This window comes from Coregonus lavaretus, assembly GCF_964263955.1.
Source record: "Coregonus lavaretus genome assembly, chromosome: 29".
In the NCBI taxonomy this organism is placed as follows: domain Eukaryota; kingdom Metazoa; phylum Chordata; class Actinopteri; order Salmoniformes; family Salmonidae; genus Coregonus; species Coregonus lavaretus.
In genome coordinates, this window is record NC_140016.1 from 249285 (window position 1) to 270265 (window position 20981).

At 46.9% G+C, this 20981-nt stretch overlaps 1 protein-coding gene across 1 annotated transcript in view; it reads right to left on the bottom strand.

The window, feature by feature from the left end:
• Positions 1 to 1205: 1205 nt before the first annotated feature.
• Positions 1206 to 20981, bottom strand: part of LOC311105248 (PDZ and LIM domain protein 7-like) — a 109770-nt gene continuing 89994 nt past the window's right edge. The window contains exons 6-11 of the mRNA XM_084147334.1: positions 16926 to 16984; positions 14470 to 14707; positions 11079 to 11259; positions 7616 to 7736; positions 1983 to 2098; positions 1206 to 1296 (exon numbers count right to left, since the gene is read on the bottom strand). Of these exons, the coding sequence (XP_084003460.1) occupies positions 1210 to 1296; positions 1983 to 2098; positions 7616 to 7736; positions 11079 to 11259; positions 14470 to 14707; positions 16926 to 16984 (802 nt within the window). The 3' untranslated portion in view covers positions 1206 to 1209. The remainder of the gene's footprint in view (positions 1297 to 1982; positions 2099 to 7615; positions 7737 to 11078; positions 11260 to 14469; positions 14708 to 16925; positions 16985 to 20981) is intronic.

Here is a 20981-nt window from a genome sequence, read left to right on the forward strand (position 1 = left end):
GAGACATAAATGAGTTGAAATGACTCAGTTTGTAATAATAACACTTTGTTATACCATTAAATATGATACTAGAGTAACCTGCAGTAGAAAAAACTGGCAGATGGTTTGAAAGGTTGACATCATATTCCTTTAGATCTTATACTAAGAGACAAGTGAGTATGGCTGACAGCGGTAGAGGGAGCCAGCACAGGACGCATTTGAAAAGTTGAGGGATAGGAGTTGAGGGATAGGAGTTGAGGGATAGGAGTTGAGGGATAGGAGTTGAGGGATGGAAGTTGAGGGATAGGAGTTGAGGGATAGAAGTTGAGGGATGAAAGTTGAGGAATGGATGTTGAGGGATGGAAGTTGAGGGATGGAAGTTGAGGGATAGAAGTTGAGGGATGGAAGTTGAGGGATGAAAGTTGAGGGATGGAAGTTGAGGGATAGAAGTTGAGGGATAGGAGTTGAGGGATGGAAGTTGAGGGATGGAAGTTGAGGGATGAAAGTTGAGGGATGGAAGTTGAGGGATGGAAGTTGAGGGATGGAAGTTGAGGGATAGGAGTTGAGGGATGGAAGATGAGGGATGGAAGTTGAGGGATGGAAGTTGAGGGATAGAAGTTGAGGGATGAAAGTTGAGGAATGGATGTTGAGGAATGGATGTTGAGGGATGGAAGTTGAGGGATGGAAGTTGAGGGATAGAAGTTGAGGGATGGAAGTTGAGGGATGAAAGTTGAGGGATGGAAGTTGAGGGATAGAAGTTGAGGGATAGGAGTTGAGGGATAGGAGTTGAGGGATGGAAGTTGAGGGATGAAAGTTGAGGGATGGAAGTTGAGGGATGGAAGTTGAGGGATGGAAGTTGAGGGATAGGAGTTGAGGGATAGGAGTTGAGGGATAGGAGTTGAGGGATAGAAGTTGAGGGATAGGAGTTGAGGGATAGAAGTTGAGGGATTGGAGTTGAGGGATTGGAGTTGAGGGATTGGAGTTGAGGGATAGAAGTTGAGGGATAGAAGTTGAGGGATAGGAGTTGAGGGATAGAAGTTGAGGGTACATCTGAACACATCTGTAGCTGAGTGATAGTGAGGATCTGAACACTGATGCTGGAGCTGTCTGGTTTGCAGTGGAGTGGAGAGTATCTGGTGCTGTGTGTTGCTGAGTACAGGGTCTTCAGGGTTCAGAGAACGGGGTGGGTTCCTGTCCCCTCTGAAGCACCTCTCTCTCTCTCTCTCTCTCTCAGACGGGAGCGAAGGCATGGCCTTTACACAACGGCTTATCCTTCTTAGAGTAGAACGTCTTCCCTTCGAGGTTGATCTGGCAGAGCTGTGATGGAGAGAGCGAGGGAGACGGAGAGAGAGAGAGAGAGAGAGAGACAGAGAGAGAGACAGAGAGAGACAGAGAGAGAGACAGAGAGAGAGACAGAGAGAGACAGAGACAGAGACAGAGAGAGAGAGACACAGAGAGAGAGAGAGAGAGAGAGAGAGAGAGAGAGAGAGAGAGAGAGAAAGACAGAGAGAGAGAGAGAGAGAGAGAGAGAGACAGAGAGACAGAGACAGAGAGACAGAGAGACAGAGAGACAGAGAGACAGAGAGACAGAGAGATAGAGAGAGAGAGAGAGAGAGAGAGAGATGACATTGATTGATTGCTTCTGTGGACAGGTGTCTTTTATACAGGTAACAAACTGAGATTAGGAGCACTCCCTTTAAGAGTGTGCTCCTAATCTCAGCTCGTTACCTGTATAAAAGACACCTGGGAGCCAGAAATCTTTCTGATTGAGAGGGGGTCAAATACTTATTTCCCTCATTAAAATGCAAATCAATTTATAACATTTTTGACATGCATTTTTCTGGATTTTTTTGTTGTTATTCTGTCTCTCACTGTTCAAATAAACCTACCATTAAAATTATAGACTGATCATGTCTTTGTCAGTGGGCAAATGTACAAAATCAGCAGGGGATCAAATACTTTTTTCCCTCACCGTAGGTTGGTGAATCAGGAGAGTGACTTACAGCGCAGACGAAGCAGGTGTCGTGCCAACTGAATCCCAAGGCCTCTAGGAAGCGGTCCCCAGCATCAATCTTAAAGTCACAGCCATGGCACTTAGTACCAAACATCTTCTCATAATCTACAGGGAGAGGGGGGGGGGGGGGGGAGGAGAGAGAGGGGGGGTGGAGGAGAGACAGGGAGAGGGGGGGGGTGGAGGAGAGAGAGGGGGGGTGGAGGAGAGAAAGGGAAAGGGGGGGGGGGGGTGGAGGAGAGAGAGGGGGGGTGGAGGAGAGACAGGGAGAGGGGGGGGGTGGAGGAGAGAGAGGGGGGGTGGAGGAGAGAGAGGGAAAGGGAGGGGGGTGGAGGAGAGAGGGGGGGGTGGAGGAGAGAGAGGGGAAAGGGAGGGGGGTGGAGGAGAGAGAGGGGGGGTGGAGGAGAGACAGGGAGAGGGGGGGGGTGGAGGAGAGAGAGGGAAAGGGAGGGGGGTGGAGGAGAGAGGGGGGGGTGGAGGAGAGACATGGGGGGGGTGGAGGAGAGAGAGGGGGGGTGGAGGAGAGAGAGGGAAAGGGAGGGGGGTGGAGGAGAGACAGGGAGAGGGGGGGGTGGAGGAGAGAGAGGGCAAGGGAGGGGGGTGGAGGAGAGACAGGGAAAGGGAGGGGGGGTGGAGGAGAAAGAGGGGGGTGGAGGAGAGACGGGGGGGGTGGAGGAGAGAGAGAGGGGGGTGGAGGAGAGAGAGGGTGGGGTGGAGGAGAGAGAGGGAAAGGGAGGGGGGTGGAGGAGAGAGAGGGGGGGTGGAGGAGAGACAGGGAGAGGGAAAGGGAGGGGGTGGAGGAGAGAGAGGGGGGGGTGGAGGAGAGACAGGGAGAGGGAAAGGGGGGGGTGGAGGAGAGAGAGGGGGGGTGGAGGAGAGAGAGAGGGGGGTGGAGGAGAGAGAGGAGGGAGGGGGTGGAGGAGAGAGAGAGGGAGGGGGGTGGAGGAGAGAGAGGGAGGGGGGTGGAGGAGAGAGAGGAAAGGGAGGGGGTGGAGGAGAGAGAGGGGGGGGGTGGAGGAGAGACAGGGAGAGGGAAAGGGGGGGTGGAGGAGAGAGAGGGGGGGTGGAGGAAGAGAGAGGGGAGTGGAGGAGGAGAGAGAGGGAGGGGGTGGAGGAGAGAGAGAGGGAGGGGGGTGGAGGATGAGAGAGGGAGGGGGGTGGAGGGAGAGAGGGAAGGGGGGGTGGAGGAGAGACAGGGAGAGGGAGGGGGGTGGAGGGGAGAGAGGGAGGGGGTGGAGGAGAGACAGGGAGGGGGGGGGTGGAGGAGAGACAGGGAGAGGGGGGGGTGAGGAGAGACAGGGAGAGGGAGGGGGTGGAGGAGAGAGAGGGAAAGGAGGGTGTGGAGGAGAGAGAGGGGGGGTGGAGGAGAGAGAGGGGGGTGGAGGAGAAGAGAGAGGGGGGTGGAGGAGAGAAGAGAGGGAGGGGGTGGAGGATGAGAGAGGGAGGGGGGGAGACAGGAGAGGGAAGGGGGGGGAGAGACAGGGAGAGGAAGGGGGGGAGAGAGGGGGGTGGAGGAGAGACGGGGGGGGTGGAGGAGAGACATGGGGGGGGTGGAGGAGAGACAGGGAAAGGGAGGGGGGTGGAGGAGAGAGAGGGGGGGGTGGAGGGAGAGACAGGAGAGGGGGGGTGGAGGAGAGAGGGGGGGGGGTGGAGGACGAGACAGGGAGAGGGAAAGGAGGGGGTGGAGGAGAGAGAGGGGGGGTGGAGGAGAGACAGGGAGAGGGAAAGGGGGGTGGAGGAGAGAGAGGGGGGTGGAGTGAGAGAGAGAGAGGGGGGTGAGGAGTGAGGAGATGGAGGAGGTGGGGGAGGAGAGACAGGGAGAGGGAGGGGGGTGGAGGGTGAGAGAGGGAGAGAGGGAGGGGGGTGGAGGAGAGACAGGGAGAGGAGGGGTGGAGAGGAGGGGAGGAGGGGGTGGAGGAGAGACGGGAGATGGGGGGGTGAGGAGAGTGATGGAGGGGGAGGGGGGGGAGGAGAGAGAGGGAGGGGGAGGGGGGTGGAGGAGAGAGAAGGAGGTGGAGGGGGGTGGAGGAGAGAGAGGAGAGGGAGAGGGGTGGAGGAGGTGAGGGGGGGAGACAGAGGGAGGGGGGGGGTGGAGGTGGGAGAGGAGATAGGGAGCGGTTGAGTTACCATATTCATATTCATCAGCAAAACGTTTTCCCTGTACAGTTTTGACCTGAGAACATCATCAACAGATCAAAGAGCTTTAGAGCCAGTACTCAAAGCTTTAGAGCCAGTACTCAAGAGCTTTAGAGACAGTACTCAAGAGCTTTAGAGACAGTGCTCAGAGCCTTTAGAGATAGTTCTCAGAGCTTTAGAGCCAGTCCTCAGAGCTTTAGAGCCAGTACTCAGAGCTTTAGAGCCAGTACTCAAGAGCAGAGCTTTAGAGAGAGTACTCAAGAGCTTTAGAGCCAGCACTCAAGAGCTTTAGAGCCAGCACTCAAGAGCTTTAGACAGTACTCAGAGCTTTAGAGCCAGTACTCAGAGCTTTAGAGCCAGTACTCAAGAGCTTTAGAGCCAGTACTCAAGAGCTTTAGAGCCAGTACTCAAGAGCTTTAGAGACAGTACTCAGAGCTTTAGAGACAGTACTCAAGAGCTTTGGAGACAGTACTCAAGAGCTTTAGAGCCAGTACTCAAGAGCTTTAGAGCCAGTACTCAGAGCTTTGGAGCCAGTACTCAAGAGCTTTAGAGCCAGTACTCAAGAGCTTTAGAGACAGTACTCAAGAGCTTTGGAGACAGTACTCAAGAGCTTTAGAGACAGTACTCAAGAGCTTTAGAGCCAGTACTCAGAACTTTAGAGCCAGTACTCAAGAGCTTTAGAGCCAGTACTCAAGAGCTTTAGAGACAGTACTCAGAGCTTTAGAGACAGTACTCAAGAGCTTTGGAGAGAGTACTCAAGAGCTTTAGAGAGAGTACTCAGAGCTTTAGAGAACGTACTCAGAGCTTTAAAAACAGTACTCAAGGGCTTTAGAGCCAGTACTCAAGAGCTTTAGAGCCAGTAATCAAGAGCTTAAGAGCCAGTACTCAAGAGCTTTAGAGCCATTACTCAAGAGCCAGTATTCAGAGCTTTAGATCCAGTACTCAGAGCTTTAGAGCCAGTACTCAGAGCTTTAGAGCAAGTACTCAAGAGCTTTAGAGCCAGCACTCAAGAGCTTTAGACAGTACTCAGAGCTTTAGAGCCAGTATTCAAGAGCTTTAGAGCCAGTTCTCAGAGCTTTAGAGCCAGTACTCAGAGCTTTAGAGCCAGTACTCAAAAGCCAGTACTCAGAGCTTTAGAGCCAGTACTCAGAGCTTTAGAGAAAGTACTCAGAGCTTTAGAGCCAGTAATCAAGAGCTTTAGAGCCAGTACTCAGAGCTTTAGAGCCAGTACTCAAGAGCCATTACTCAAAGCTCTAGAGCCAGTACTCAGAGCTTTAGAGCCAGTACTCAGAGCTTTAGAGCCAGTACTCAAGAGCTTTAGAGCCAGTACTCAAGAGCTTTAGAGCCAGTACTCAAGAGCTTTAGAGCCAGTACTCAAGAGCTTTAGAGCCAGTACTCAAGAGCTTTGGAGACAGTACTCAAGAGCTTTAGAGCCAGCACTCAAGAGCTTTAGACAGTACTCAGAGCTTTAGAGCCAGTACTCAAGAGCTTTAGAGCCAGTACTCAAGAGCTTTAGACAGAGTACTCAAGAGCTTTAGAGCCAGCAATCAAGAGCTTTAGACAGTACTCAGAGCTTTAGAGCCAGTACTCAAGAGCTTTAGAGCCAGTAATCAAGAGCTTTAGAGCCAGTACTCAAGAGCTTAATAGCCAGTACTCAAGAGCTTTAGAGCCAGTACTCAAGATTTTTAGAGCCATTACTCAAGAGCCAGTAGTCAGAGCTTTAGATCCAGTACTCAGAGCTTTAGAGCCAGTACTCAAGAGCTTTAGAGCCAGTACTCAAGAGCTTTAGAGACAGTACTCAGAGCTTTAGAGACAGTACTCAAGAGCTTTGGAGAGAGTACTCAAGAGCTTTAGAGAGAGTACTCAGAGCTTTAGAGCACGTACTCAGAGCTTTAAAAACAGTACTCAAGAGCTTTAGAGCCAGTACTCAAGAGCTTTAGAGCCAGTACTCAAGAGCTTTAGAGCCAGTACTCAAGAGCTTTAGAGCCATTACTCAAGAGCCAGTAGTCAGAGCTGTAGATCCAGTACTCAGAGCTTTAGAGCCAGTACTCAGAGCTTTAGAGCAAGTACTCAAGAGCTTTAGAGCCAGCACTCAAGAGCTTTAGAGCCAGCACTCAAGAGCTTTAGAGCCAGTTCTCAGAGCTTTAGAGCCAGTTCTCAGAGCTTTAGAGCCAGTACTCAAAAGCCAGTACTCAGATCTTTAGAGCCAGTACTCAGAGCTTTAGAGCCATTACTCAGAGCTTTAGAGCCAGTACTCAGAGATTTAGAGCCAGTAATCAAGAGCTTTAGAGCCAGTACTCAGAGCTTTAGAGCCAGTACTCAAGAGCCATTACTCAAAGCTCTAGAGCCAGTACTCAGAGCTTTAGAGCCAGTACTCAGAGCTTTAGAGCCAGTACTCAAGAGCTTTAGAGCCAGTACTCAAGAGCTTTAGAGCCAGTACTCAAGAGCTTTAGAGCCAGTACTCAAGAGCTTTAGAGCCAGTACTCAAGAGCTTTGGAGACAGTACTCAAGAGCTTTATAGCCAGCACTCAAGAGCTTTAGAGCCAGTACTCAAGAGCATTAGAGACAGTACTCAAGGGATTTAGAGACAGTACTAAGAGCTTTAGAGACAGTACTCAAGAGCTTTGGAGACAGTACTCAGAGCTTTAGAGCCCGTACTCAGAGCTTTAAAAACAGTACTCAAGAGCTTTAGAGCCAGTACTCAAGAGCTTTAGAGCCAGTACTCAAGAGCTTTAGAGCCATTACTCAAGAACCATTAGTCAGAACTTTAGATTCAGTACTCAGAGCTTTAGAGCCAGTACCCAAGAGCTTTAGAGCCAGTACTCAGAGCTTTAGAGACAGTACTCAGAGCTTTAGCCAGTACTCAGAGCTTTAGAGACAGTACTCAAGAGCTTTAGAGCCAGTACTCAAGAGCTTTGTAGACAGTAAGAGCTTTAGAGCCATTCCTCAAGAGCTTTAGAGACAGTACTCAAGAGCCAGTACTTAGAGCTTTAGAGCCAGTACTCAGAGCAAGAATGTGTGTGTTTGTGTGTAGTGTGTGTGTGTAGTGTGTGTGTGTAGTGTGTGCAGCACAATCCCAGAGAGGTGCTGAGGCGGCAGAATTTGTATCAATAACGAAGAAATCCACTCCTGAGCCGCAGGAGTGAGAGAGAGAGACTGCGTGAGCGAGCGAGAGAGATGTGTTATGACCCAGGAAACCATTTACAGCTGCCCAATAGAGAAAGCAGAAGCACGCTCCATTCATATAAACCAATAGACAAACACATAACGTAAAAGTCAGCTAAGTAGATGATCCCATATGAAGTCATCATCTATAGAAGTAGTAGCTGTGGAGGAGCGAGAGAGGGACTGAGAGAATCTGTCCACACCAAAAGGCTGCGAATGTGTGATTGTGTGCACATGTAATTTAAATCATTATTTCTCTAAGTACCTCACCTAGTTTTCCCTGTTTTGATTGGAAAGTAAGAACCTTAACAGTCTATGCCTCACCTCTCTCACAGTAAGGTTCTCCCTCCTCCATATAGAAGGCCTGGTTCCGGATGGGGCTCTTACAGGCAGCACACATGAAACACTGGACATGGTAGGTCATCTTCAGAGCATGCATGATCTCCTACACAGAGGAAGGAAGGAAGGAAGGAAGGAAGGAAGGAAGGAAGGAAGGAAGGAAGGAAGGAAGGAAGGAAGGAAGGAAGGAAGGAAGGAAGGAAGGAAGGAAGGAAGGAAGGAAGGAAGGAAGGTGGTCAGTCCTCAGCTTACATCCTGTCCTGCTAAACTAGCTTGTGGTCCACATTCCACATTCCTCTCGTCTTTTTTTTATTTAAAATCCCAGCCCCCGTCCCCACAGGAGGCCTCTTGCCTCTTGGTAGGCCATCATTGTAAATAAGAATTTGTTCTTAATTGACTTGCCTAGTTGGTTGGGGTTTTCCGTGCATCGGCAAGACAGAGCAGCTACCTCCGGTAAGACATGGGGTGGTGGTCTGTGTCTATTATTTTCATCATAGGTACACGTCAACTATGACAGACAAAATGAGGAAAAAAAATCCAGAAAATCACATTGTAGGAATTTTAGTGAATTTATTTGCAAGTTATGGTGGAAAATAAGTATTTGGTCAATAACAAAAGTTTCTCAATACTTTGTTATATACCCTTTGTTGGCAATGACACAGGTCAAACGTTTTCTGTAAGTCTTCACAAGTTTTTCACACACTGTTGCTGGTATTTTGGCCCATTCCTCCATGCAGATCTCCTCTAGAGCAGTGATGTTTTGGGGCTGTCGCTGGGCAACACAGACTTTCAACTCCCTCCAAAGATTTTCTATGGGGTTGAGATCTGGAGACTGGCTAGGCCACTCCAGGACCTTGAAATGCTTCTTACGAAGCCACTCCTTCATTGCCCGGGCGGTGTGTTTGGGATCATTGTCATGCTGAAAGACCCAGGCACGTTTCATCTTCAATGGCCTTGCTGATGGAAGGAGGTTTTCACTCAAAATCTCACGATACATGGCCCCATTCATTCTTTGCTTTACACGGATCAGTCATCCTGGTCCCTTTGCAGAAAAACAGCCCCAAAGCATGATGTTTCCACCCCCATGCTTCACAGTAGGTATGGCGTTCTTTGGATGCAACTTAGCATTCTTTGTCCTACAAACACGACGAGTTGAGTTTTTACCAAAAAGTTCTATTTTGGTTTCATCTGACCATATGACATTCTCCCAATCCTCTTCTGGATCATCCAAATGCACTCTAGCAAACTTCAGACGGGCCTGGACATGTACTGGCTTAAGCAGGGGGACACGTCTGGCACTGCAGGATTTGAGTCCCTGGCGGCGTAGTGTGTTACTGATGGTAGGCTTTGTTACTTTGGTCCCAGCTCTCTGCAGGTCATTCACTAGGTCCCCCCGTGTGGTTCTGGGATTTTTGCTCACCGTTCTTGTGATCATTTTGACCCCACGGGGTGAGATCTTGCGTGGAGCCCCAGATCGAGGGAGATTATCAGTGGTCTTGTATGTCTTCCATTTCCTAATAATTGCTCCCACAGTTGATTTCTTCAAACCAAGCTGCTTACCTATTGCAGATTCAGTCTTCCCAGCCTGGTGCAGGTCTACAATTTTGTTTCTGGTGTCCTTTGACAGCTCTTTGGTCTTGGCCATAGTGGAGTTTGGAGTGTGACTGTTTGAGGTTGTGGACAGGTGTCTTTTATACTGATAACAAGTTCAAACAGGTGCCATTAATACAGGTAACGGGTGGAGGACAGAGGAGCCTCTTAAAGAAGAAGTTACAGGTCTGTGAGAGCCAGAAATCTTGCTTGTTTGTAGGTGACCAAATACTTATTTTCCACCATAATTTGCAAATAAATTCATAAAAAATCCTACAATGTGATTTTCTGGAAAAAAATGTGTCTGTCATAGTTGATGTGTACCTATGATGAAAAATACAGGCCTCTCTCATCTTTTTAAGTGGGAGAACTTGCACAATTGGTGGCTGACTAAATACTTTTTTTCCCCACTGTACATCTGAAACCATAAAATGCCTTGAAAGGCTGGTCATGACTCACATCAACACCATCATTCCAGAAACCCTAGACCCACTCCAATTCACATACCGCCCCAACAGATCCACAGATGACGCAATCTCTATTGCACTCCACACTGCACTTTCCCACCTGGACAAAAGGAACACCTACGTGTGAATGCTGTTCATTGACAACAGCTCAGCGTTCAACACCATAGTGCCCACAAAGCTCATCACTAAGCTAAGGACCCTGGGACTAAACACCTCCCTCTGCAACTGGATCCTGGACTTCATGACGGGCCGCCCCCAGGTGGTGAGGGTAGGCAACAACACATCCGCCACGCTGATCCTCAACACTGGGGGCCCCTCAGGGGTGCGTGCTCAGTCCCCTCCTGTACTCCCTGTTCACCCATGACTGCATGGCCAGGCACGACTCCAACACCATCATTAAGTTTGCTGACGACCCAACGGTGGTAGGCCTGATCACCGACAACGATGAGTCAGCCTATAGGGAGGAGGTCAGAGACCTGGCCGTGTGGTGCCAGGATAACAACCTCTCCCTCAACGTGATCAAAGGAGCTGATCGTGGGCTACAGGAAATGTAGGGCAGAGCACGCTCCCATTCACATCGACGGGGCTGTAGTGGAGCAGGTCGAGAGCTTCAAGTTCATTGTTGTCCACATCACCAATAAACTATCATGGTCCAAACACACTAAGACAGTCGTGAAGAGGGCACGACAAAGCCTATTCTCCATCAGGAGACTGAAAAGATTTTGCATGGGTCCTCAGATCCTCAAAAAGTTATACAGCTGCACCATCGAGAGCATCCTGACTGGTTGCATCCCCGCCTGGTATGGCAAATGCTCGGCATCTGACCGCAAGGCGCTACAGAGGGTAGTGCGTACGGCCCAGTACATCACTGGGGCCAAGCTTCCTGCCATCAGAGGAAGGCCCTAAAAATGGTCAAAGACTCCAGCCATCCTAGTCATAGACTGTTCTCTCTGCTACCGGACGTTAAGCAGTACCGGAGCGCCAAGTCTAGGTCCAAAAGGCTCCTTAACAGCTTCTACCCCCAAGCCATAAGACTGCTGAACAGCTAATAAAATGGTCACCCGGACAATTTGCATTGCCCTCCCTTTTTTTTTTTTTTACACTGCTGCTACTCTGTTTATTATCTATGCATAGTCACTTTACCCCTACCTACATGTACATATTACCTCAACTAACCTGTACCCCGCACATTGACTCGGTACCGGTACCCCCTGTATATAGCCTCACTACTGTTATTTTGTGTGACTTTTTTTTAAACTGCATTGTTGGTTAAGGGCTTGTAAGTAAGCATTTCACAGTAAGGTTGTATTTGTTTTGAAATAAAGGTTAAATAAAAACTTTTTAAAAAGTATTATCATGGACGATGCAGACAGACACAGTAGCGCTCTTACCCCTATGATCTTCTTCTTGCATTTGGCACAGTTGGGAGCGTAGCGGTTATCATAACACTTGGCGCAGAAGACTGAGCCCCGCTCCTCAAAGAATCCTCCCTCATCCAACACCACCTTACACTGGGAACACCAGAACTCTTCTGGGTGCCAGGACTGACCCAGCGCCACCAGGTACCGGCCCCTAGACAGACAGACAGAGACAGAGACAGACAGACAGACACAGACAGACAGACAGACACAGACAGACACAAAGTAAACACCAGTTAGATAAGCCCAGCTGGGAGTAACAGAGCTATCTACTGTAGCTCTCTGTAATGGAGCATAGTGATCCTACCATCACTGGCATGACTTACTGGATGAATCCACTTAACTGTTCAGATGGTGTCAGGTCGTTCCAGTTCAGGAGAGAACGGGTTATTCTCTAAAGAATAACGATGAGGATATATAAAGACCAAGAGTGTTCCCTGATCAGGTCACATGGTCAGGGAAAACATGGCCTAGCAGTTCAATGAAATAAATCCAGTCTATTATGAAATTATAGTCTATGGAGTTTATCCTCTATACTTTTTAATGTAGGACTCATGTAGGAACAGCAGTTGCTATATTGGCCCCGATATGCGTCCACTTTTTTATTCAGTTTTTTTTTTAATGTAATGCAATATATAAGGAATTGGGTGACATTTCAGGCTTGGCTGCCTCTAGTGTTTATAGATATAACAGACAGGGGGCAGTATTAAATAAAAGCCTTGCAGTTATTCACATAACAGACAGGGGGGCAGTATTGAATAAAAGCCTTGCAGTTATTCACATAACAGACAGGGGGCAGTATTGAATAAAAGCCTTGCAGTTATTCACATAACAGACAGGGGGCAGTATTGAATAAAAGCCTTGCAGTTATTCACATAACAGACAGGGGGCAGAATTGAATAAAAGCCTTGCAGTTATTCACATAACAGACAGGGGGCAGTATTAAATAAAAGCCTTGCAGTTATTCACATAACAGACAGGGGGCAGTATTGAATAAAAGCCTTGCAGTTATTCACATAACAGACAGGGGGCAGTATTAAATAAAAGCCTTGCAGTTATTCACATAACAGACAGGGGGCAGTAGTAAAGATTCAAGCCTCTTGGTTGCTGCCATAGATTTACATTAGAAGTGCCCATCCAAGAAGGCTCGAGGTCATTGGCCACAGATAAAATGACGTCAAATCACCTTATATCTACCGTAGCTTTGATTGGACTGATCATGTCATCATCATACTTCCAAAATCTTAGCTAGCAAGCTAGTCAAGCACTCATCATCATGAATCAAGTCGACAATCTCCTGGCAAATACTTTTCAATCCTTGTCATTTGAAGAGAAATTATAAATAAAACGTATAGGTGCTCAATGGACATAAACAATACACGACAAGTTGGAAATCGCTAATTCAACAATGATTGGTTTGGAAGAAATCAGTGGCTAACTGCAAGCGTTGCAAAGCAATCACTATCCTGCTATTCAGTGGAGAGGGTGTGTGGTCCCAAGTCTGGGTTTAAGGGCCTCTTTTCCAAGCTTAAAAGGATAAACATTCACATTCAACACCATGGGCCAGAAAATGTTAAATACATTGGCCATGCTGTCAATCCAGCATGACTTCTGCCACGTTCAAAACAACTGGAAACTCGGAAGAAAACGCGCTCCGACTGGGAAAATAAGTTTTGAACGGTCATCCAACTCGGAATTCCAAGTCGGGAACTCAGGCCTCTTTCTAGAGCTCCGACCTGAAGATCACTGACCTAATGATTCGGCCTTGTTTTCTTCCGAGTTCCCAGTTGTCTTGAAAGAACCATCAATCCAGAGAATGCCAGTCTTTAATGACAAAATTTGCCCACAAGAAGGACCACTGTGCCACCGTCCTGTTCAAGTGAGCACCGCACAACAACGGTGAGCCCAAAAATGTATTGTATGCCGCTGCATAAATGATGTAATATGCCAGGGAGATATGTATACTGTAGCTAAGAAAGTAATACTAAGTGTATGTGATTTAGTAAGCTGTTAGTAGCCCATGTGCCTCACCCTAATAATTTGGTCCCTTTCCCCCTCATAACTTAGCCTACTGTTCTGACTTGGTGGTGCACATGTAGCCTATAACCTGTTTTAGAGAAATGTAATCATTGAATATTATAAGAGCTTTCATTGTCTGCTTATATGCCCCCTTTATTTATCCTACGGTTCTGACTTGGTGTACAGGGGAACACTGTAAGAACGGCCCTTGTTCTGAATTCTGTCGCTGTACATTTCAAAAGTGCTGAAGAAATAGTTACACCACCGTTCAAAAGTTTGGGGTCACTTAGAAATGTCCTTGTTTTCGAAAGAAAAGCATTTTTTTGGTCCATTAAAATAACATCAAATTGATCAGAAATACAGTGTAGACATTGTTAATGTTCTAAATGGCTATTGTAGCTGGAAACGGCTGATTTTTAATGGAATATCTATATAGGCGTACAGAGGCCCATTATCAGCAACCATCAGTCCTGTGTTCCAATGGCACGTTGTGTTTGCTAATCCAAGTTTAACATTTTAAAAGTCTAATTGATCATTAGAAACCCTTTTGCAATTATGTTAGCACAGCTGAAAACTGTTGTGCTGATTAAAGAAGCAATAAAACTGGCCTTCTTGAGACTAGTTGAGTATCTGGAGCATCAGCAATTGTGGGTTCGATTATAGGCTCAAAATGGCCAGAAACAAATAACTTTCTTCTGAAACTCGTCAGTCTATTCTTGTTCTGAGAAATGAAGGCTATTCCATGCGAGAAATTGCCAAGAAATTGAAGATCTCGTACAACGCTGTGTAGTACTCCCTTCACAGAACAGCGCAAACTGGCTCTAACCAGAATAGAAAGAGGAGTGGGAGGCCTCGGTGCACAACTGAGCAAGAGGACAAATACATTAGAGTGTCTAGTTTGAGAAACAGACGCCTCACAGGTCCTCAACTGGCAGCTTCATTAAATAGTACCCGCAAAACACCAGTCTCAACGTCAACAGTGAAGAGGACCTTCTAGGCAGAGTTGCAAAGAAAAAGCCATAACTCAGACTGCCCATCTTAATCTTTTCTTTTTATTGGCCAGTCTGAGATATGGCTTTTTCTTTGCAACAAGGCTCCGCTGATTGCCAGGTGTAGCCCCTAACAGTTTGTGGGCACCGTTTGTCACCGTTATAGTGCAATTAATGTATTGTTTAGTGTTGTGTAGTGGCTTTGCTGGCATGCATCTAAATACTATATATTTTTTTTTTGCCCTGCCAAGATGTACATGCTAAAATCACCACTGTCTACAGGAGACAGTAGTAAATAAAAGTGTTGCCGTTATTAATCTAACAGACAGGGGGCAGTATAGTACTATGGTTCCCACCTAATGATCTTGTTGCAGGCTCCACAGAGAGGGGTCCTTCCACTGTCCTCGGGTGCCTGCTGAGCTGCCTGTAGAATAGAGGAGCGGTTCTGCATGGGCGTAGGCTGGGCCGGCTGTCTGTGCTGGGTCAGAACCGTACTGGTCTTGTCTGGGGCGTAACGTTCAGCGAACCCTGGGTCGGTCACCCACGGAGGACGCACCAAAGGACCAGAGTTAACTGGAGCTGTCGTCTTAGAGGCTGGGGACCCCAGAGAAATGTATTAATACAACAAATCAAACAGGGAGACTCATACAGTGGAGAAAAAAGTATTTAGTCAGCCACCAATTGTGCAAGTTCTCCCACTTAAAAAGATGAGAGAGGCCTGTAATTTTCATCATAGGTACATGTCAACTATGACAGACAAATTGAGATTTTTTTTCTCCAGAAAATCACATTGTAGGATTTTTTATGAATTTATTTGCAAATTATGGTGGAAAATAAGTATTTGGTCACCTACAAACAAGCAAGATTTCTGGCTCTCACAGACCTGTAACTTCTTCTTTAAGAGGCTCCTCTGTCCTCCACTCGTTACCTGTATTAATGACACCTGTTTGAACTTGTTATCAGTATAAAAGACACCTGTCCACAACCTCAAACAGTCACACTCCAAACTCCACTATGGCCAAGACCAAAGAGCTGTCAAAGGACACCAGAAACAAAATTGTAGACCTGCACCAGGCTGGGAAGACTGAATCTGCAATAGGTAAGCAGCTTGGTTTGAAGAAATCAACTGTGGGAGCAATTATTAGGAAATGGAAGACATACAAGACCACTGATAATCTCCCTCGATCTGGGGCTCCACGCAAGATCTCACCCCGTGGGGTCAAAATGATCACAAGAACGGTGAGCAAAAATCCCAGAACCACAAGGGGGGACCTAGTGAATGACCTGCAGAGAGCTGGGACCAAAGTAACAAAGCCTACCATCAGTAACACACTACGCCGCCAGGGACTCAAATCCTGCAGTGCGAGACGTGTCCCCCTGCTTAAGCCAGTACATGTCCAGGCCCGTCTGAAGTTTGCTAGAGTGCATTTGGAGGATCCAGAAGAGGATTGGGAGAATGTCATATGGTCAGATGAAACCAAAATAGAACTTTTTGGTAAAAACTAAACTCGTCGTGTTTGGAGGACAAAGAATGCTGAGTTGCATCCAAAGAACACCATACCTACTGTGAAGCATGGGGGTGGAAACATCATGCTTTGGGGCTGTTTTTCTGCAAAGGGACCAGGACGACTGATCCTTGTAAAGGAAAGAATGAATGGGGCCATGTATCGTGAGATTTTGAGTGAAAACCTCCTTCCATCACCAAGGGCATTGAAGATGAAACGTGGCTGGGTCTTTCAGCATGACAATGATCCCAAACACACCGCCCGGGCAACGAAGGAGTGGCTTCGTAAGAAGCATTTCAAGGTCCTGGAGTGGCCTAGCCAGTCTCCAGATCTCAACCCCATAGAAAATCTTTGGAGGGAGTTGAAAGTCCGTGTTGCCCAGCGACAGCCCCAAAACATCACTGCTCTAAAGGAGATCTGCATGGAGGAATGGGTCAAAATACCAGCAAAAGTGTGTGAAAACCTTGTGAAGACTTACAGAAAACGTTTGACCTGTGTCATTGCCAACAAAGGGTATATAACAAAGTATTGAGAAACTTTTGTTATTGACCAAATACTTATTTTCCACCATAATTTGCAAATAAATTCATTAAAAATCCTACAATGTCATTTTCTGGAGAAAAAAAATCTCATTTTGTCTGTCATAGTTGACGTGTACCTATGATGAAAATTACAGGCCTCTCTCATCTTTTTAAGTGGGAGAACTTGCACAATTGGTGGCTGACTAAATACTTTTTTCCCCCACTGTATAGTATCTTATAAAGAACCATGGGATTGTATGGATGCTTATAGCACGTGTTACAATGTATTACTATGTTTACAGAATTTTACAATGTATTACTATGTTTACAGAATGTTACAATGTATTACTATGTTTACAGAATGTTACAATGTATTACTATGTTTACAGAATGTTACAATGTATTACTATGTTTACAGAATGTTACAATGTATTACTATGTTTACAGAATGTTACAATGTATTACTATGTTTACAGAATGTTACAATGTATTACTATGTTTACAGAATGTTACAATGTATTACTATGTTTACAGAATGTTACAATGTATTACTATGTTTACAGAATGTTACAATGTATTACTATGTTTACAGAATGTTACAATGTATTACTATGTTTACAGAATGTTACAATGTACTACTATGCTTATAGCATGTGCTATAATGCGTATGTCAATGCTTATTGCATGTTCTAACGCATCTAACTAACTAATAAATAAAGGCTTGGATTTGTTTACGTTATATTTCCAGCATCCCTGTCGTTTGAACTCTGAACTGCAGTAACTCACCATCAGGTTTGTCCGCTGCCTGGGTCTGGGCCTGAGCAGGTGACGCAGAGGCCTTGACGCTGTAGAGAAACACACACTTCCTTAGAAACAGGTGCTATAGGGTTACCATGGTGACTCAAGGAGGTACAGTGGCAGCAGTAGCTGACATCATCATGGAGGGAGTTCTGTGTGCATTTAAAAAAAATGGAAGGAGCGTAATATGGACAAATCAATCAATCAATCAATTTTATTTTATATAGCCCTTCGTACATCAGCTAATATCTCGAAGTGCTGTACAGAAACCCAGCCTAAAACCCCAAACAGCTAGTAATGCAGGTGTAGAAGCACGGTGGCTAGGAAAAACTCCCTAGAAAGGCCAAAACCTAGGAAGAAACCTAGAGAGGAACCAGGCTATGAGGGGTGGCCAGTCCTCTTCTGGCTGTGCCGGGTGGAGGTTATAACAGAACCATGCCAAGATGTTCAAAAATGTTCATAAGTGACAAGCATGGTCAAATAATAATCAGGAATAAATCTCAGTTGGCTTTTCATAGCCGATCATTAAGAGTTGAAAACAGCAGGTCTGGGACAGGTAGGGGTTCCATAACCGCAGGCAGAACAGTTGAAACTGGAATAGCAGCAAGGCCAGGCGGACTGGGGACAGCAAGGAGTCACCACGGCCGGTAGTCCCGACGTATGGTCCTAGGGCTCAGGTCTCTCAGTTGGCTTTTCATAGCCGATCATTAAGAGTTGAAAACAGCAGGTCTGGGACAGGTAGGGGTTTCGTAACCGCAGGCAGAACAGTTGAAACTGGAATAGCAGCAAGGCCAGGCGGACTGGGGACAGCAAGGTGTCAGCATGCCCGGTAGTCCTGACGTATGGTCCTAGGGCTCAGGTTCTCAGAGAGAAAGAGAGAACGAGAGAATTAGAGAGAGCATACTTAAATTCACACAGGACACTGGATAAGACAGGAGAAGTACTCCAGGTATAACCAACTAACCCCAGCCCCCCGACACATAAACTACTGCAGCATAAATACTGGAGGCTGAGACAGGAGCGGTCCGGAGACACTGTGGCCCCATCCGAAGAAACCCCCGGACAGGGCCAAACAGGAAGGATATAACCCCACCCACTCTGCCAAAGCACAGCCCCCGCACCACTAGAGGGATATCCTCAACCACCAACTTACAATCCTGAGACAAGGCCGAGTATAGCCCACAGAGGTCTCCACCACAGCACAAACCAAGGGGGGGCGCCAACCCAGACAGGAAGATCACGTCAGTAACTCAACCCACTCAAGTGACGCACCCCTCCTAGGGACGGCATGAAAGAGCACCAGCAAGCCAGTGACTCAGCCCCCGTAACAGGGTTAGAGGCAGAGAACCCCAGTGGAGAGAGGGGAACCGGCCTGGCAGAGACAGCAAGGGCTGTTCGTTGCTCCAGAGCCTTTCCGTTCACCTTCACACTCCTGGGCCAGACTACACTCAATCATATGACCTACTGAAGAGATAAGTCTTCAGTAAAGACTTAAAGGTTGAGACCGAGTCTGCGTCTCTCACATGGGTAGGCAGACTGTTCCATAAAAATGGAGATCTATAGGAGAAAGCCCTGCCTCCCGCTGTTTGCTTAGAAATTCTAGGGACAATTAGGAGGCCTGCGTCTTGTGACCGTAGCGTACGTATTGGTATGTACGGCAGGACCAACTCGGAAAGATAGGTAGGAGCAAGCCCATGTAACGCTTTATAGGTTAACAGTAAAACCTTGAAATCAGCCCTTGCCTTAACAGGAAGCCAGTGTAGGGAAGCTAGCACTGGAGTAATATGATCAAATTTCTTGGTTCTAGTCAGGATTCTAGCAGCCGTATTTAGCACTAACTGAAGTTTATTTAGTGCTTTATCCGGGTAGCCGGAAAGTAGAGCATTGCAGTAGTCTAACCTAGAAGTAACAAATGCATGGATTAATTTTTCTGCATCATTTTTGGACAGAAAATTTCTGATTTTTGCAATGTTACGTAGATGGAAAAAAGCTGTCCTTGAAACAGTCTTGATATGTTCGTCAAAAGAGAGATCAGGGTCAAGAGTAACGCTGAGGTCCTTCACAGTTTTATTTGAGACGACTTTACAACCATCAAGATGAATTGTCAGATTTAACAGAAGATCTCTTTGTTTCTTGGGACCTAGAACAAGCATCTCTGTTTTGTCCGAGTTTAAAAGTAGAAAGTTTTCAGCCATCCACTTCCTTATGTCTGAAACACAGGCTTCTAGCGAGGGCAATTTTGGGGCTTCACCATGTTTCATTGAAATGTACAGCTGTGTGTCATCCGCATAGCAGTGAAAGTTAACATTATGTTTTCGAATAACATCCCCAAGAGGTAAAATATATAGTGAAAACAATAGTGGTCCTAAAACGGAACCTTGAGGAACACCGAAATGTACAGTTGATTTGTCGGAGGACAGACCATTCACAGAGACAAACTGATATCTTTCCGACAGGTAAGATCTAAACCAGGCCAGAACTTGTCCGTGTAGACCAATTTGGGTTTCCAGTCTCTCCAAAAGAATGTGGTGATCGATGGTGTCAAAGGCAGCACTAAGGTCTAGTAGCACGAGGACAGATGCAGAGCCTCGGTCTGACGCCATTAAAAGGTCATTTACCACCTTCACAAGTGCAGTCTCAGTGCTATGATGGGGTCTAAAACCAGACTGAAGCATTTCGTATACATTGTCATTGAGAGGATTGCTCCCTAATCTCTCTGTGACTATCCCACTACATACAGATAGTGAAGGTCATAGAAAGTGGACTGGGAATTGTTATGCGATAAGTCACATTCCTCCAAAAAGCACTATGACTGAAGTCTGTAGAGCAGGAGTCGGCAACAGGCCACAAAGTGTCTCAATGTAATTAAGGTATGGAATGATTGTTATTTTCAAATACAAATCTTTTTGGGGGGCTTAGTTGTGGCCAGGTCGCAGTTGTAAATGAGAACTTGTTCTCAACTGGCTTACCTGGTTAAATAAAAGGTGAAATAAAATTAACAAATTATTATAATTATTATAATTATGTTCCAGCCCCCCGACCATCCGCTCTGACAAAAATCGGCACGCGGCTGAATCAAGTTGCCTACCCCTTCTGTAGAGTTAGTAACAAGGGTCTCAGTTACAGGTGTCTACAGCCATCTCTGGATACAAATACCATCGCATTACTACATCTACATAAAAAAATTACTTGTAACGGCAGAGAGAACTCAAGTAAACTCAGCAAAAAAAAGGAAGCGTCCTCTCACTGTCAACTGCGTTTATTTTCAGCAAACTTAACGTGTAAATATTTGTATGAACATAACAAGATTCAACAACTGAGACAAACTGAACAAGTTCCACAGACATGTGATGAACAGAAATGGAATAATGTGTCCCTGAACAAAAGTAACAGTCAATATCTGGTGTGGCCACCAGCTGCATTAAGTACTGCAGTGCATCTCCTCCTCATGGACTGCACCAGATTTGCCAGTTCTTGCTGTGAGATGTTACCCCACTCTTCCACCAAGGCACCTGCAAGTTCCCAGACATTTCTGGGGGGAATGGCCCTAGCCCTCACCCTCTGATCCAACAGGTCCCAGACGTGCTCAATGGGATTGAGATCCGGGCTCTTCGCTGGCCATGGCAGAACACTGACATTCCTGTCTTGCAGGAAATCACGCACAGAACGAGCAGTATGGCTGGTGGCATTGTCATGCTGGAGGGTCATGTCAGGATGAGCCTGCAGGAAGGGTACCACATGAGGGAGGAGGATGTCTTCCCTGTAACGCACAGCATTGAGATTGCCTGCAATGACAACAAGCTCAGTCCGATGATGCTGTGACACACCGCCCCAGACCATGACGGACCCTCCACCTCCAAATCGATCCCGCTCCAGACTACAGGCCTCTGTGTAACGCTCATTCCTTCGACGATAAACGCAAATCTGACCATCACCCCTGGTGAGACAAAACCTCGACTCGTCAGCGAAGAGCACTTTTTGCCAGTCCTGTCTGGTCCAGCGACGGTGGGTTTCTGCCCATAGGCGACGTTGTTGCCGGTGATG